The sequence below is a fragment of the Nyctibius grandis genome, chromosome 2 (assembly GCF_013368605.1).
Source record: "Nyctibius grandis isolate bNycGra1 chromosome 2, bNycGra1.pri, whole genome shotgun sequence".
Lineage (NCBI taxonomy): Eukaryota > Metazoa > Chordata > Aves > Nyctibiiformes > Nyctibiidae > Nyctibius > Nyctibius grandis.
In genome coordinates, this window is record NC_090659.1 from 66,226,494 (window position 1) to 66,245,214 (window position 18,721).

General features: G+C 43.3%; 1 protein-coding gene across 8 annotated transcripts in view; it reads right to left on the reverse strand.

Annotated features, from left to right (window-relative positions):
* Positions 1 to 8,502: 8,502 nt before the first annotated feature.
* Positions 8,503 to 18,721, reverse strand: part of MBNL2 (muscleblind like splicing regulator 2) — a 109,440-nt gene continuing 99,221 nt past the window's right edge. For 6 of the 8 annotated variants that reach the window (XM_068395588.1, XM_068395584.1, XM_068395580.1 and 3 more), the window contains one exon: positions 8,503 to 11,463. In XM_068395588.1, the coding sequence (XP_068251689.1) occupies positions 11,336 to 11,463 (128 nt within the window). In that variant the 3' untranslated portion in view covers positions 8,503 to 11,335. The remainder of the gene's footprint in view (positions 11,464 to 18,721) is intronic. The other 2 variants (XM_068395585.1, XM_068395583.1) reach the window with 1 other exon arrangement.

Below are 18,721 nucleotides of genomic sequence, written 5' to 3' on the forward strand. Positions count from 1 at the left end.
ACCCCCACCAGGGTGTTGCCATTTTCATCTTGCAGATGAGGAAGCTGATGAAGAGAAGCAGTTTTAGCCGAAGGGGTGAGGTGCTGCTCTTGCAATGCTGCAGCACTCCCCTTGCACCCACATGGATGCTTCATTCATGTGAGGGCAAAAGAAATTCAATTGTAGGTCCCTCCCCACCAGCTCTACTCGTGCAATCGTGGCCCATCTGTGGTGGGTAGGCAGATGGATACACAGGGACAAGAGTGGGCAAGCTAAGTTGTTAGGAACATAAATGTCTGATGAATGGGATTTTTTAATGATGTTACTTTTCCTCTGAGATAAAAGAGGCAGTGATGAACCCAAACCTTGGGAGCTGAGGACCGGCAAAAGGTGCTAATCTGACCTTTATAGAGAGGAAAAAGGCAGCGGTCTGTGAGGTGCTAGGGATGCTCCTGGCAGCAGCAGCAGAGCACAAAGCGATTCCTCCCCCACAGCAGGTTTGCTGTACCAGCAGGCATAGCTGCAGGCTGCTATCATCATAAACCTCCAGCTATTTTCAGTGTCTGCAGGTGCCCCATGGGAGCTAATCAACCTCCCAGCACCCTGTCCTTCTTTATTTTACAATTTAAAAATAGCCTCTGGCCCCTTACGGGGTTGCAGCTGAGGTGAACCCCTCACAACCTGGCTGACTCAATGGGCCCTGTAAAATCCACCAGCTGCTCCAGGCCCACCTGCAAGGGCATTTTCCAGGTGTGGTGGAAAAATACATTTCTACATTTCTGTCTTTGCATGTGCTCTGATTCCGTCATGGTTTGCAAGAAGGAAATATGGCAGAAGGGGGTAGCTCCAGGGCAGCCAGTGCTGGCATCCACCAGATTTGGCAGAAGAAATCCCAACAAGAAGACACAGGACTTACTACAGAGGCCACAGACTTTCCTTCTTCGTACTTATTAGTTGCTTAGAGGGGTCCTGCTACTGCTGACACCAAAGGTAGGGGACTTTGGGTTTTATTTTGAACACTGGTATTATTTGCACATGCAGGAATGGGATCACTGGGGAGGCCATTAGGATTCTGCCACGGGGATATGCCAGACTGCTCTGGATGAAGACACGTGCCCTGGACTGTGCCTCTGAGTCCTCTCCTCTGGACCAGCCCATTGCCTCCAGCTCTGCCAGGAGGCTGTAGGGCGTTCCTCTAGTAAATCTAGTAATCTGGCTGGTGGAAAAAGCCACTCTATTTTACTCAGGCACCTGAGGAGACCTTCTATGGCTTGTTCACAGCCAACCTGGTTATCCATGAGCTGATTGCCAAAGACAGACACCTTGGGATCCTGAAAAAAATCATTATGCTTAAAAAGATGAGATGCTTGCTTCCATTTCCAACAGCCAGGGCACTTTTCACTGCAGAGCAGCTACCCACAGCTCCTGCAGAGCATGAGCGCACAGGCAGTCTCCATAAATCCACACGCCAGCATATCCTAGCACCCTGCTCAAGTAACCCAGCCCAAGTTTACTGCTTTCAGCTGCGCATCCAGCTCCAGTAATAAGTTTCTAATCCCAGCGAAGCCAAGCTGCTGCAGGTCTTGCTGCGGAGGAGCCCCACCACAAACTCCGTCTGGTTCAATGGACGTCAGCCCCGTTAACGGGAGCTCCTGATACCCTGATGCTGCAGCACACATTTCTAGATAAATTCACATTGGGACATGTTTCCATTGCTGAGCAGGCTAAATCCAAGTTCTACAAATACCACATCTTATCAGGGCTGTTTTCTTTATCAGTTTAATTGAAAATTGGCTCCACAGTATGGACTCCTGGACCATGAAGCCACATCCAGCTACGTCTTGGAAAGAAGCTAAAAAATAAAGGGGAGGCAGCTGTTTCTCTCTGCAGTGTTTGTGAGGTAATAATAGTAACAATAAAGGGAAGTAAAATAGAGTGGTTTCATTGTGATATTTTTAAAAAGGTAAGGATTCAATTGAATATAAAATCATCATTGATTTTAGGCACTTTGACAGACTAACGTTTGATTCTAACTGAGTAATTTTCTGAGAAGAGCAGAAAGCAAGCTGTGTCAAGAGGAAACAACCCTCGCTTTGTATAGAGAGGTGCTGCTTAGTAGCACTGCCAGAATCCTTTATTTAAATAGGAATAATTATATTGCACGGGACACTTGGATTTGAAAGCAGTTCTTCTGATAATTACTCCTGAAGAAGAATATATCTGCTGTATTCACCAAAGCCTGAAGGCTGGTCTTGTATCACAGTGGGTCATCTGCATTATGGCTAAAATTAAAGCAAAGGGAGAGGAAACAAACAAGAAAGGACATAAAACTCCTAAATGCCAGGTCCAAAAAAAGTCCTGTCCACCAAGAAGTGGTGAAATGTCTCTTAGAGTGAACGTCTGATGTAGATGGTGGTGAGAGGCAAATAAGAGAATAATAATGCCGCACTTGGTTTCCACTTGAAAAGGAATCCCTACTGGCTCCTCGCCGTATGATGTCCCCTTACCGCTCTACACCTTCTGCTTTCTATTGGGTTTCCACCATACCCCCGAGCTTTCACCAGAACCTCTCCTGTGGACACCATTCACTGTGAAAAACTGGCAAATTTCTCTGGCCAAATAATTGTAAGCAGAGAGCCGCTTCTGCTGCTGAAGTGGGGTTTGTTTGCAGTCAGCCTGGATTGCAGCCTGCCCTCTCCATCTTCTCCCTGACCTTAAAACGTTGGACGGAGCAGGCGAGGCACTGGCTGCATGAAAGCTGGATCCTCTCCGTGAAGGTTTAGCCCACTCCACCCTCTACGCAAAGCAAATCCATAATTAAATGATGCTTTAAATGCTCAGACAGTTGTGGTTTCCCGCTGTAGTTATGGAAATGAAGACTGCCTGGTGAGTCCCACTGGAAGTGACTCTCACGCAGGCTTTCGTAGGCTTGCAAGAAACTTCTCCGTGTGGTCAAGAGCAGCGTGGCTCTGAATTTGGATCCAAGGGTCTCTTCAGGAAGGCCAGCAGAATCAAGTGGGTGAAGATAAAAGCCTCTGCGCGCAGATTAAAACAGGATCGGCTAACACTTCTCCTAAGTAGCAAAATAACATTTTCCCCTGTAGCTTCTCTGAGCAGTAAAGGATTCGTATTAATGTGCACGTGTAGTGGTGGGGAAAGGTATTTGATTACTGCAGACCAGGTCACTTACAAATCATCTCACCTTTCAGTCAGCATGCTCAATCTGTGCTGGCAAGAGAAATCAATTCATTGCAACTAATGGGCCTAAATGACCAGTGCAAGCACTGCGATGGTGCAAGGATCAAAACGTGCTCCTCAACCACATGATGGTAAAGAAACCTACGTCATTTCTAGAATGAAAGGAAGAAAAGAGGAACAAAATGCTTTAAAAAAACAACCACCCTCAGACAAAAATAAAGGCGCAGAAGCTGGCAGGCAGCACAGGGTTCCTGTGGTAAACGTCTGCTCAGAAGAGCAGCTCAGGTGAAAGCAAGAGCAAGAAGGATCTGGTGCTCCAGGGGCAGGAATGGGGATGCACATCACTTCACTGTGTGCCACAGTTCGACACAGGAGGGGGTCACCCCAGGCATCGCTGTCGGCAGCTGGGCTGGGCAGGCTCCAGAAGAGGCAATCCTGCCTAGCTGAATGTTGTTGCCCTGCGGCAAAGCCTCGGTCCCTCGCTCTCCATTTGCTTCTACAGGAAGCTTGGGGCTGAATGCAAAAGGCTGAAATTTTGTGTGGTAAAAACACACTTCTGTTCTGCCTGTACGCAGAAAAGGATGCTCAGAAGAAAACTACTGCCACCATTTAGGCAATCCATGTCAATACTGTGCTACATCTGGCAAAGGCAGTGGTTGCAAGTAAGGAAGTTGGCTGATAATTTAATGTAATATGGTTTCATTTGCCTCACAGGCTCTCTGTATGTTGTTATAAATTATTTTTCGGATTGTACATCATAAAGCAGAATATTTGAAATATCTTGCTGCCGAGGAAGTTCTGTGAAGAGTAAGAGGAACTGATCTGGAAGACGAACGGGCACATCTGAAATGTGGATTTAAAAATGACTGAAGCAAACTTGAAATATAAGTAGCCTGGCCCTTAAAAGCTACAAAGGATGCGTGATCAATGTAACAAATAAGTTGGGGAGAAAAGCACCAACCAAAAATCCCCATACATACCTCCAACTCCAAATAAACTTGGACTGGAAGAAGTTCAGCCTCTCCCATCATCCAATAAAAAGGAAATAAAACAAAAAGCCCACAGGCCACAGGAGGAGTTGCCAATGTGCTTCTACTGTCTACTGCTGCCCATTAGCACTTACCATGGACTCTGAGATGACAGCTGAGGAATGGGAAGTGCCATCAGCCCAGGGACTTCTCCAGCGATAGGTCTGGATCAGAAAGTTCATGCTTATAGAGGAGGGCACTGATTCCCTATCAGAAGAGTTCAATCTCATTTCTGTCCTCTAGGATGGCTATAAAGTAATCACTTTTAAGGTCAATAGAAAGGAAAAATGCTTTCTATCACATCCTGTAGTAAGAAAACCTACTGACATCCGACCAAGGCTGACCACTGTTTTTCCATGTGAGTCCTTGTTTACCCGTACTTGCTTACGTAGCTTTTCTTTCGAACACATTCGGCTTGAGGAAGGACAAAAACCAGGACTCTTGCCTTTCACCATTTATCTTAAACCTGCAAATGAATGTGTGGGCTCTACCAAATGCCTGTCAAAGGACAGCTTGTTATCAAGCCTTACAGACAGAGAAATTAAAGCAACATAACTGCTTTGGATAGTGACGGGTACAGTTGTTCCATGTGAAACGTTTAAACACAATGATTTATTTGCATACAGGGACAGTCTATCCCATTGTATTTGCATTCAGACTAAGTTACACTGATAACATCGCACCTCCACTGGCATAATAATAATTGAATAAAGCCCATGTGAAGATTAAGCCTGAAGCCTGAAATGATATTACAGACCAAAGGGTTACCATATTTCTTCATTCCTCCCTGTAACATGGTAAGAGATAAGAACATCTTGAATTCACCAAATCTGTAAAATTCATGTTGTCAATTTTCATGACTTTTTCAAGAATATTATGAGATGCTCTTTAACTTTACCTCCATGAGCACATGGGCATCTTAGGTGACATGGAAAATATTTCTAGGCATCACGGTAGGAGAGAAAAAGCTTAAATATGCAAGCTGAATGTATTCCAAATACCTACAGAGAAGAACAGGGTTTTTAACTATTGGATAATTTAAGCCAGTCTCATGATTTTGTGATTTCTTGTACATGATGGTGTTTTAAAGTCCATCAAAACCATTGTTACCATTGACAGTCCCTTGTGAAAACAGGTGGGATTCATTGACTGAAGTCATCTGAGGTGTTGTAGAGTATCTGAGACACCTGCATGGGGCTGGCAGACTTAAGATACCCATCCAGACCAGTGCTCCTCCATAGCAGCAGCTTTAGGCCTAGTGGGTACCCTGCAGCGCTCGAAATGATACTCCACAGCTACAGAGAGAAAGCTGGATCCCACCCTAACAGCTTTCCAAGTGTGAAAAACTTGCTTGCTCGCAGTCCTGAGCTGTGCTGTCAGCTACCAACTTCAGCATCTCTGAACATGCTCTGCTGGCATTCAGTGTGGTGACTACAACCATAAAACAAGGAAATAAAAGCATTTCATCCCTCTACCCGCCATGAAAAGGAGAGGCGTTCATGGCAAATATAAACACAGCTCAGGTTTCGCGCAAGCACGCACCTGCATGACATCCCTGGGGGCTCTTCCTACAAGGTGAACCTCATACCATTGTGGTGGCCCTTGTCACCACCACATCCCAGCATCTGTTTGGTCCTGTGACCCTCTGAGGAACCACTTACCACGCAGGCTACACCCTGACTGTTTTGTGGCAGTTAGACTGAAGAGGACACTCACCAGAATTTGTTTTCTTTAAAAGTAGTATCCAAATGCAGCTCTTTGAAGATGAGAGGAGCAGGGCGTCTTTCCTGTAGTGATTTTCCTAAATCATAAAGCCACGTGTATTATTTTCCTCAGTCTGTAAGAAGCTTTGGTGGAAATAATGCAACTACAACACATTGCATAAGCAGCTCACATCAGTATCTTCCTTGCATGTTTCTGAGTGGTTTTTTCCCCCTCCTACAGCAGAAGGTATTTTCATGTAATGAAACATGGAATATATTTTCTACAATTTCTATGGTTTCTATAATTACAGAATTAGAAGAATAAGAATTTAGAAGACATTTCTGTAATTTATTCATTCACAGGTAATCTAACTATATATTCTATCCCTGACACTATTTGCTCGAATGCATTGCATACCAGCAATAGTAACTGTTTGAATGCAACAGCTGAGATGGTATTGCCCTCACCCCCCTCCTCCATTCCAGCAATAAAAATCATCTTGACCCATGCAAAAAGCCCTCAGAACTGTCAATTATATGAAATTAAAAAGGCAGGTTACTCGACAAGAGGCTTGGCTAGAGAAATTACTGCAGGCATAAAGAGCATGGTATGCATATGATCAGATGCCAAGGAAGGTTTCCAGCAATTCCAGGCAAGGCATTTTTTGGGTCCCATGAATTCGTGCAATAAATGCGACTAGCAGAAGACTCAATGGCCACACTGCCAAGCAGCCTTGCCCACAAGTCCTTTTCTTCTGTCATCACCCACAATACAGAAATGTCGGGTTGTTACTAGGCTCTCTTCTGGAGCGAAACAACTCTTCCTGAAACAAAACCCAGCTGCTGTTCCGGTAACTTGCTCAACAGACACTGCCAAAATGCAGCACGGACAAGGCTGAACCCGTTTTGGCTTCCTTTGCTGTATACAAATATGCAAAGCTATCCCAGCAGGCTCTGACCCCTCAAATGTCACATCCCCTTTTATTTCATGCTATTAATTCCAGTGGGCTGCAAAAAAAACCCAGCCCTCACATTATTTCAGACCTTTGAACTGAAAACCAAGCAAAACATACTGAAAATAATAATTATGCCTTATGGCCATGGCTACACCATGTGGGGCCAGAGGAGACACACACAGCCAAACGCTCTGAGTGTGGACCTGGCCGGTCTGCTCTGGAGAAGGCTGACGTTGAGCAACGCGGTGCTGCTGCAGCACTTGGCCTGGGGTGAGTGACTGCTCCCCGCAGGGGAGCAGCCTTTGGCACTGAAGCTGTGCCCACCGCCTGTCTGTGAGGACATGCGTGGCAGGGGGAATACCAAAGGTTTCTAAAGCCTCTTCTCCAGCAGTATCTCGCTTCATTTTGGAAACACTGACGTTATCTGAAGGGGGTACGCTCCGCACACAGAGGCGTATAAAGATCACAGGTTCGATGCCGATCCTGAAAGCTCCCACGGCTCCCACGAGCGCTTCTCCACTGCCAAATAAGTGCCAAAGTTGACAAGAAACAAAGCAGCTTTTAGACAAGAAAATCAATGTGTCCTGACCCTTCTCGGCAGCTGACAACTGTCCAAGGTGGAGTTTAATAAGAAAGTGTGAACAGACAGGGTTTCCACTCCTGAATCATTAGCAGTTGAATTTGAATCGTTTGCTGCTTCTGCTCTACAATGCCCTTGCAGCCCTCCAACGCTCCAGCCCTCCTCTGTCCCTGCACGCCACCCCTGTATCTCCTCTCCATCCCACATGCTCATTCTCAGCAGGCTTCTGGCTCAGTACGTTTGCGATACGTCCAAATTGACTGGTTGACCTGGTGCTTTTCCACATCACTTGTGACCTTGGGCTCCTTTCAAACCAGCCCCGTGGTGATGCAACGTACACAACTTAATGACACAAAGTCTTCTTGATTCTGCAGCAGTTGTATTTCCTTTCTTTAAAGCATTTTAAAAAATAAATCAGAGAAGATTGTGTGAAGAAACCATGGAGCCGCAAGCCAGAGGTTTTAATCCCTCCTCTGTCGCTAGCTTGCCGTGTGATCCCTGCCCTTGGGCACGCAACTCCTCTGCGACGCTGCTCTCCCCAGAGGAACTAGTAGATAACAGGGATTATTTGTTGGTGTAATACTCTCTGAGATGTAGGCAAGAAAGAGGATGCAGAGGATGCGCTGGTGAAAAAATCCCCCAACGGTGAGGCACCTGCGAGCCACACCGCTGAGATAACCACTGCCTGCCGCACCCCAGCACGCACGGGCAGGCAGAAAGGGCACAAAGGGACTGTCTGGGGCTAAAGCCGTGCAGCGCAGCACCCTCGGCACGCCGGCTCCAGCACGAGAAGAGAACGTGCTTCCTCATAGAGCATTGGCGTGTGTCCCGCACCTGGGGATTGCACTTAAGGATTTGTTACTTGAACATGCAATTAAGGAAAAAATAGAATAGAATAGAATAGAATAGAATAGAATAGAATAGAATAGAATAGAATAGAATAGAATAGAAAAGAAAATACATACTTTTAAAAGACTCCTCCACTTTCATCTGTTTTTGTTCCCCCAGCCCCTCTTCCCAGAGCTGCGCCACAAAAAAGGATCGCCCCGACTCCGCTCTCATTTTAAAATGCTTCTTTTTATTTCAGTGGTTGTACATTGGGTGAATGAATTTAACGTCACAACAGAAATAGAATGGCTATTTAACAGACCACTAGTAGTTATATGCTATAGAAGAGTGAATGGAGGGGTTTCTTTTAACTGTTACCGAAATATTCATCATACGCGTCGTCAATTATGCTGGATGAGAGAGGCAAACAAAAAGGTATTTTGGTGAGGTGCTGTATCCTTTTGAAGAAAATAAACACTGAGACATCTCAAGTAACTTGAAACCCTGTCCCAGCTACAGTATTCACTGTCTCTGTGTTGGCCCATCTCATGGTTCTTTTAGGGGGTTTTATTTGTTGTTTTTTTTTTTTTTTTAATTAAACAAAGCATTTAAAATTTAATCATTTTCATTAAGACTTTTTTTTTTTAAAATATAAACAAAGTTTTGGCAAATAATATTTATACAGAAAAATAGTTTTAGATCTTCCCAAATTTTGAAATAGTCTATAAAATTACTTTATAAATAAATAAAATGCAGAATCTGTTGTACACGTATTTGCACATCTCTGTAATTGCCTCCTTACTGTTAGCATAGGTTTGTACTTGTACAGTTTTCAGGAATATTACAAAGTCATAAAGTCGGAAAGTGGATCTCTTATTAAAAATACATTTTCTCTTTTTGTCTGTCAGTTTATCTGGATGAAAGACCTGATGTATCTGAAGCTTCGTCATCCACGGGCAAAAAATAGTAGTATTGGATTAATTGTAAAAAACATAGAATAACAGTTATTTCGAAACATAAAAAGGTCACACAAAACAATGCCTTGAAGAGTTATCTACATAAAATATTTAAACAACATGGATAATTTACCATTTAGTATTATACAATACGCTACCCAAATGCCTAAATTAACTATTATAAAAAAATAAAAACAACTTTGACAGATATAGGCAAGTTGCAGTGTCAACTACCTAGTTATAATGACTGAGAAAGTCTACAAATATTAGTGTTTTAATAGTATATAATGGTGATACCTTAACTGCTAAAGTAACAAGTTAAGATACATTATTTTTCCACAAATTAAAACTAACGCAACGTTACAAGCACTATGTGAATTTTACAATCGAATCGTGATTATTTTTTTCTTTCGGATGATCAAATCTCCAGCTTTATATATAAATAGATAGTAATTAGACATTGGACAAACAAGATTTAGCCCGGAAAATAATTTCCTAGACAAATAATTATATGGTTAGTGCCTTCAGTCGTTCAGAACAGGCAGTGCTGCCAAAGTTTAAAATAGTTTACAATCAATCTGAAGAGGTTAAGTTAAAATACTGCAATCACTAATAATGTCCACATAGAAAACTTATGCTGCAAACAATTATACATAATATCCACTTATAACAGCTGTCTTGTTTTTTTAAACAATAATTTAAAAACTATGTCATTTATGTGATACATGTGCAACATATAAAATGTGAAATATGAAATATTTGGTACAATAGTGCTTGAAACAAATCTCAAATCAAACAAATGAAATTTTAATTATACATATATAATTACCTTGTAAATCAACAAAGTATTTAAAAAAGTAAACAACATTAAAATCTGCTTCATCCATATATATGTATGTATGTATATATAATATGTATATAATTGTATTAAAGATATCTTCATACTTTTGTAACATAAAATATGTTTTTAAAGAAAAACAATTAAAAGAACTATTTTTTTCTCCACTCTAATCTGGTTACAATCTTGTAATCCAATTAAAAAAATGCAAATACAGTAATGATTTATTAAACTGAATCTCATTCTACATTCTTAGTGTTCAGTTAATAGTCTAGATTAAAGTCACCTATGAAGTTTCAGTGACTCAACTGAATTTTAATTAAATTAGAGTATCATACAAATCTCTTCATCTACAGCCTTCTTTTTTGCCTTTTCTTTTGTTAGTTTGGTCTTTTTGTTTGTTTGTTTGTTTTTACACTTCTAGAAGTTACTTCTTTACAGCTTGGATCTTTTTGGTAACCTGACTATGAGTTTGAAAGATTATTCGCTTCCGGTGAGATTTGACTGTTGGCATCAGGCTCGCTTTCATCAAGTCTGATGTGACAAAATTTAGGCACTTCTGCAAAGTCTCTTTTACAAACATTATAAATATACTCGTAAAATAATATTCTCAAGACTTTGTTCTTTTGGGGATTGAAAGGGGTATGAAGTTCATACTGTGCAAAACATTTTAATTTTCTTCTGCTATTCTGCTATGATTCAAATGCAACTTCTCCATACAAGTCAAACACCAACCATGTGCATCTAAAGAATTTGTGCTTTACTTTGGACTTCTGGCTAAAAAAATTCAGATTGGCAGGGTGATGTGCAGGACACTGGCCTGCGTTTCACTTCCTCTGTCTTGGAATCAACTCGCTAGGGGAGCAAAACCAAGATGTTTTTTTTTTAACCGAGAAGATAAAACCCCAATCATAGTTCAGGTGAAAATTAAAACCTGCAACTGGGATAAGTTTTTAGCCAATACAACTTAATTATTGCTGAGCTCGAAAGATTCATAAACGCTGAATCTCACGAGACTAACTTAGTTGGACCATTTCTGTTAGGTATAGTTATGGAGAAAAGACAATATTTGCAAGAATTAAACTATGCTTAGAAAAATCTTTAAAACTAAATGTTACCCTTTATGTCTTGAAACATCACAGCTGGTATCAGGTAGTTAACTATTTTAGGTTGGAGTATAGTAAGCATACCATATTTAATATTCATATATGACATAGCAGCACTAGCTTTTTCGAGTTTGTGATTTGTCCGTAAGAACAAATTCTTGACTTAGCATGCAGTTTGTGGCAACTCTAGAGAGGAGGAGACGGGGTAGTATGTACAGTAGCCGTGCTTGGCCGTCCGCAGGGAGGCTTCATGACACTCCGTTCCGCTCCTGCCGGCTATTTCAGGATTATCTGTCAAGAGAAAGGAAAGCGTGACCGCGCTTTTAGGTGACGCAGGGAGAGCACTTCACCCAGACGTCCGGCGCTGGACTAACTAAGCTGGGGCACAGCTTGTACGCGACAGCACCCTGTATCCCCATGCTGCCTGGGAGGCGTTTGCGTTTCACAAACCTGGTCATCCTCCTCCCGCGCGTGAGGACACGCAGAGGGGGTATTTTGTGTGTCAAAATACTGGAGACCACGCCAAAGCCCCAAAGGAAGGGCCCGGCCGTAGGTGGGGTGCGCACCCTCGGAACCCCGGCTGTCAGGGGAGGGGGAAGCAGCCCTGGCCTCCCAAGGAGGCTCACAAGTGCCTCGGTGCCTGGTGCGATTCTCCAGCTCCCACCCTGCTCCCATAAGAGTCAGGAATGAACCAGGGGAAATGGTGGAGACAGGGCCCCTCACCTCTATCAAGCAAAAAGCTGTGCTGGGCTGCGCGTTTTCAAGAAGCTAACGCGTCTTTTCAATGCACTTTTAGCAGCTGCTTATTTCCTAAAAAAATTGTCTGCAGGTCAGCAAACTTGAGAGGTTTTTTTCACGCTTCCTTATGTCAGGGGATCCAGGGGGATGATGGTAACGGTGCCTCTGTGTGCCTAGCTAGTCACTAACCCGGCTGCTTCACCTCCACAATGTCTCAGACTGAGGGGGAAGCAACCATTTTACAGTTGCAAACTCTCGCATTTCCAATACTGCAAAGGTTAAATGCACTACGTGCCCAGCAACCGACTCAACCTGCTCACAGTATTGGAAAACGGTCCAGATTTCCATCACCTGCCTGAAACGGCTGTCAGTGAACGTGCTGCCAAAAGCCAGGGGTGTGATGTTTTATCACGCTACTGCTCATCTGTGCTCCAGACTTGAGCACAAGTCAAGGAATGAGAGTGCATCACCTGCTCTTCCTGTTTAATTCGGCATCCGACGTATTTTTAAGCTGTATTTGTAGGTGGTATGCAAGACAGTCACGACAGCACTTTGACCTACTTGTGTCTGACAAAGCTTGACTGCTGCTTAATGCAATATTTATTTTAAAGGGGAAAAAAAACAGGTGTTTTGAAAATAACTTCAGCAACATACTACCTCTGACATACAGATTGCCCAAAAGAAACACACTCATCTCTGCGTGGAAGGCGCTTGTTCTGGTCCCCTGCCCCATCGCACTTTAATGCACCTCACAACCAGAACCGCCTTGCTCTCCGTATGCTCCTACCAGCTCCCTGACCCCGCCTAACCTACCACCATGCCAAAAAGTCATCTTTGATTACCATCAGCACTGAAAATCTGGTAACCCGCGAGGCCCCATTGTAACGGTACTGTACAAACACCTGCTGCTCCAAAGGGCTTAACATCTAAATACATTGTACATACAACAAGGACATACATTTTTAATGAACTTCCACCCATTGTGAGCTGTGTTAGCTTATCGCCTATCTTCTGCTTCCTACTGAAATAACAAAGAAATACCTTTGCTGGAATAATAAAGCCCTGCCTGGGACAGCCCTGGCCCATCTACAGCACGGTGATTTGACAGTACGTACACAGAACGTAGCCGTGCTGAAAATAAGAAGTGACCAAGATTATCAGCACTGATATTTTTAGCATGTTACAACCCAACATGTCAATGTAATTAATAAAGCAGCTTTAGCTATACTGGGTTAGCCGTAATCACGCAAGTGTATTTAAAGGATCCTAAGATCTGATTTAATGGGACACAACCTGAAATCTACTCAGCGTTAAAAAACAGTATTTCAGACACTGCAGCTGTCTGCACCGTCTGCCAACTTCTGAGGGGATAAACTTGCATTTTCCTATACTTTTTTCTCCCTGTACAGGGAGACAGATCACTGCCCCTTATGCTGAGATGTCCTAAAAGGTCAAACAGCCCCACAAGACTGATGCTCCCAATTCCCTCAAAATGTGTGACAGAGGAGGCAGAGGGCCTAATCTCAGGCTGTATCTCGGGAAAACGGTAGGACTGTCCCTGGCGCTTTGATTAACCCAAGTGCAACTCACCCTGCAGTGTGCCAGGCAGGTCAGAGGGGCCCTGGGCAGCATGAAAGAGCAGGGACCCTGTCTCTGCCTCGCTCCAGCACATGGCAGACCCCAGGTAAGGACTTCCACCACCCCGTCCCTATTCCTGCCCTTTCTCCCCTCCTCTCCAAACTCAGGAAACAGCGAAGACAATGCAAAACTTTCCTTTTGTGCGCGAGCACGTCCTGTTTACGTGGCTGCGGGGGCAGGAGGAGCAGCTGGAGCTCTCCCTGATGCAGGCTTCTCCCACCAGTGGCTATGGAGCCGGCTTGCTCCCACCGCATTGTCCTCGCCGCGCTGCTGCTCGTGTAGGGGATGTAACTAGGGCGTGCTGCACCCTGGCTATTTCTAGTACACGTAGGAGTCCTCCTAGGAAAAAAACCCTCGTTTCTCCTTCAGAACAAGCTTCTCCAGTGCAGAGAAGTAGAACTGAGGAGCTACGTTTTTTTTGCCACACTTTGCCACAAAGTGTAAAACGTATCCCGTAGTCTTTAATTATAAGTTCACACCCTGTTTCTCAAAAGATATCACGACTCTGCCATAGCTACATACACATGTAGCAGCTTCTGCAACTGCTTTTTTCACTGTGTCTGACAGAGAAACATAAAATGCTAAACTACTTTACATGGAAAACACACTGTGAACCTCTTCTGTTTAATCTACAAAGTAATAAACTGTGATGGAAGACAGAGGCTATCTAAGTCTGCATCGCTGCTAATTGCTCCATTGCTTGCATGCTGAAAAAGGAGAAGCTGTACAGAACATACCGACCAAGGAACATCCCTGCAAACACCTACTTAGAGAGTCTGCACTCCCTCGTTACTTGTAAATAGGTCCACCCACCTTCATGTTCACTACTGTTTGAAGAATTACATCTCAAATGTACACATACATGACTTGTCATATTTGCAGTGATACTATTGTAACATTATACTTCACAGCAACTTGAGATAATGTATTGACACTTTTACCACAGTATATATAACCATAAAACCCTGAAAAATAAGACTACACAATGAGTGTGTGTGTACATCCACACACCTGCAGACACATATTCCCATGTACAAAGGTCTACAGGTCAAGCACGGGAAAGCATTTTCTCGTGTTCCGTATGGTAAGAGTGTGTCCATATGCACAAGTGTGCATACAGACATTCCAGAAAACGTACTTCTGCTGCTGCAGTGAGAGATCTAGTAAGAACACTATTTCTGGCAGAAGCAGAATGGCCTGGCACTTACACTCTGGGGTAGTAATGCACAGAAGATTTAATAGCAGCAAAGGGCGTTTTTTGGAGGCAATCACAGATATAGGGTACCCTCTCCATTGCCTTCTTGCTTGGCAGCTGTTTAAAGTGACAGAAAGCTGGCTACCGTTTAGACTAAAATCACTAAAATTGTGCCAGTGTTAGTTACTAGACCTCACAAACTTCAAATACATAGAGCAAACCTAAATTTCTGCAAACTACTTTCTAACCGCCAAGAAGCATTTGCTCTTCCAAATTTTCCAGCTCTTTAGAGGTGGCATTTTCAGTTCCCAAATGCCAAGACTTTCTTTTCTATCAGAGCATGGCTCTTTTAGACCTTTACCTTCAGGACTTCTGAATGACCACTGTGGTCATTAAACCCCCTGTGCAACACAGAACATCCCTAAATTCGGCCAGGGTTGCTCCTAAGGGTGACAGAGTTCTGCAGTGTTGTCCATGGGAATGACAACCATGAGAGATGTTACTGTCAATGGTTTCAGCTTCTCTCCAAACTACCAACCCATGGTACACAGCGGACAAATCGATGTCAGCCTGGGATTTCCTCAGACCCAGCAAAGGCGGCTGCGACTGGTTATTGTCTCAAGACTTAAAAAGTAAAATTGAGGATCTCTTTTAAATTAAGGTGGAAATTCCACGTTTGTGAACTCTTTTCTGACACCCAGGTTACTATGTGCACTGGTTTACTTGATACAGTTCACAGAACTAACCAAATTACCTAGAATCACGACTGGGTACTACGAATTTCAAGAACACCATTTGGCTTAAGATTTTCTGTTTTGAAGCTACAATTCACGAAGCTTCTTTATTCTCTCTGTGTTAAATCCTGTTTCCAGGCCCAGATTTACTATACAATGATGAATACAGAAAATTTACCATTCTGCACAAATTCAGTGTACATGAACTCTTGTTCAACCAAAGACCTGTCACAGTGGATCAGCTGGAAAACATGACTTTGCATCTACCTCTGAGATGTTTCTCTTTGAGAAGTTTCAAAATTATTTTTCTGAATTACACTTTGCTTTATGAGCGTTAATACATTTTAAGGGGGCATTAAGATCGTATTTGACCTCCACACTGCGAAGCACTTATCCTTCCAAAAACGAACTCATACGTAGTAAATATTTTAGACTGTTCAGCCTTTCTTTTTAAGAACAAGGTAGTAATATGAGTTTCTTGTAGACAAGATTCATCTCAGATGACTTCAGACACGTACACCTCAGCTGGTCACCTTACTTTACATCTTCCTAGCCTACCTCAGGCAACTTATTTAGCATGAGACAGATTATCAACTCGTGATGCTTTTTTACCTTCCACCAAATCTAAGAGTCTGTGGCAAACAGTTCACACTGAGGTATTTAACTTTTAGACACCTGCGTCAGGGCAGATGAATCCTACCCCAGTGACATTTTCTATTTTCGTGTTTTTCACATGAGTAGCAGACTGGTCAGATATATCTAGGGTATACATTAAAAATGACAGATATTTTCAGACAGCCGACTCATATCAGGCTGTCTCATAACTTCTCCCGCTTTCTAAAAATAAAACTAACACCAAGTATTTCTTCCCTTTGACATGAAACCCAAGACTATTTATATTTCTCCATGCCTTTGGGAAATGCCTCCTTCTCTTTATTTTTCATTTTCTCTTAGAATGCTCTTTTGTGGTATGTGCCTTGTTCTTTTTCTTCAAAATAAATCAGTAATTTTTTTAATCAAAAGTGGAAAAGGATGAGTAAATATTCAGCCTTTTACTGAGAGTAATCACTATTGTATCAGTTATGCTTGGTCTGTCTTAATTTTTACATGGCCTTACAGATGGACGTTTTCACCTCCTACTTCTCCATGGGTTCAGCAGCAGCACCTCCATGGAGCACCAACCTGAGCTTTCCAGTCACCCACTCCAGGACTCCCACTGACACTGCCCCGAGGGATGAGATTTGCCCCTGTCCTCAACTGGCTGCCAGCTGAGACGGCTCCAACTCTCGCTTGCATTAAAAGCAGCCCGCCTGATCCCAGCGCTCCGGATGGAAAGGTGCTGGGATACACACACCTCACCTCTCCCACCTTAGCTGTTGTCCTGCCCCCTTTCTCGGTCCTGGCACCAGCTGCAATCCCCTGCTGGAAGTCCCTTCCTGACCTACTGTCTGCACCACATTGCAGGTCTTGTCACTGCCCCAAGAGCCTCCCTTCCTTGTCTCTATATGTGCACATTTGTGCACCCATCTAACCTCAGGCCTGCCTCGCTCATCTGTCCCTTTCCACTTCCAAAATTCATGGTCACCAGTTTGTACCCCTGCAAAACCAGTGTCAAACTAGCATCCTTCTACAGGGTCATCTGCAAACACTGAAAAGAAAAAAAACCCAATAAACGTATCCCCAGCAAAACCTAAAGGAACTACAAATAGGGTTGGAGGGACCTGCTGAAAGCCATGTTACCCCTGCTATCACTGCCGAACACTTCATCCCTTTTCATAAACACACCGAGCTCCACCTCGCGTTGCTGCCTTCTTTCCTTTGCTATTCCTCCTCTCTTGATGGCCAGAAACCTCACTCTCATTTCCAGCATATTGTGATTTAATGCATATGTGCTCCATTTTTCTCGCTGTGGACCCTTCCTCAATTTAGGGGTGAAGAAGGATTTTCATCTTACTGCTTCTCCATTAATGCAATGCATCCCCAATACATTTGTCTACTTTGCTCACCAATAAGGTGACCTCTGATTTGTACATAAAGGGTGAGACATCTAGGCCACAGATGATCTCCTTGGTTGCGTGCCCATACAGTAACTAATATATGGGGCATCAGGTGTTTCCTGAGGGGTGGAGTCCTATCTGCTTGGCTTTCTCACAGCCCATCCCCTGACATGGTCATTCTGCTGCCCTGCTCCATCCTCTGTTTTCTTCCCTAAATCTGAGTGTCCCCAGTTCTGCCTGTCCCATATGTTGATAATAGGCCTCTGGAAATGGCTGAGGGTCAGACGTCCATGCTGAAGTGGACACATCTGCTAGCACATTTTCATTCCATCAGGCACAAGCTGTTGGCCATCAGGGTTTCATAAAGCTGACAAAAACCTTTTCTGAATCCAGCTCTTCATGATGATCTAAAGAAAAGATCAAGGCAACCATGGGATCCCAAAGGGCTCAAGGGTTCAACAGCCTCATCCTTCTCATTTAATATTCACAAAGTCCTGAAAGAGAGTCCAAAGCCACTTATGCTGCCAACTCCTTAGCATGCTTATAAGCTTCAATAGGTATTTACTCAAGTAATAACGTATAATATTTAAGTTCAGCTTAATAGGTATTTACTCACTCTGAAGAAACAGGACTAGTTGTTTTAAAAATGAAAGCAATCTGGCTTTATTTATTCTTCTTTAAAGCAATAAATAATGCAGTACTAAAAATTGATCACAACATACTCTAATATATTCTGCCAACATCTATTTTTAACTAATCACACAGGCAGCAGACGGACTACATAGAAATGAGAAAACCGCTGCTGTAACATTTTAGGAGCACCCGTACAGTGACTGTTTTGAATAGCCACTCAATTTTACCTTTCAGCAGGTTTGAGCTACTGCAATCATCTGTGTTCTTCACTTCCTACTTTCAGGTCATTTTCCTTCTCTTCTTGAATTTTAGAAACTGCAGAACAGGCTTATGCAGGGGAACTGAGAGCACAAAGGAGTGAAAGGCCAAGCACAAGTTGTGCATTACCTGTGAAAGCACCCATATTCCTCTTGTAGGGGTGCTACTTCTCCAAACCTCCATTTTCTTAGGTGTCCTCACCTAGCTTTTTTTTTTTTTTCTTTTTTTTAAAACAAAACCTGCTTTATATTTCCCTTTTACAGGTCACACATGCCCAATCATGCAAAATTAAGACTGTCACTAGGCATGTGGCATCCCTTTGGGTGAACACTGCCACCGCACGTGGAGCAGAGCCA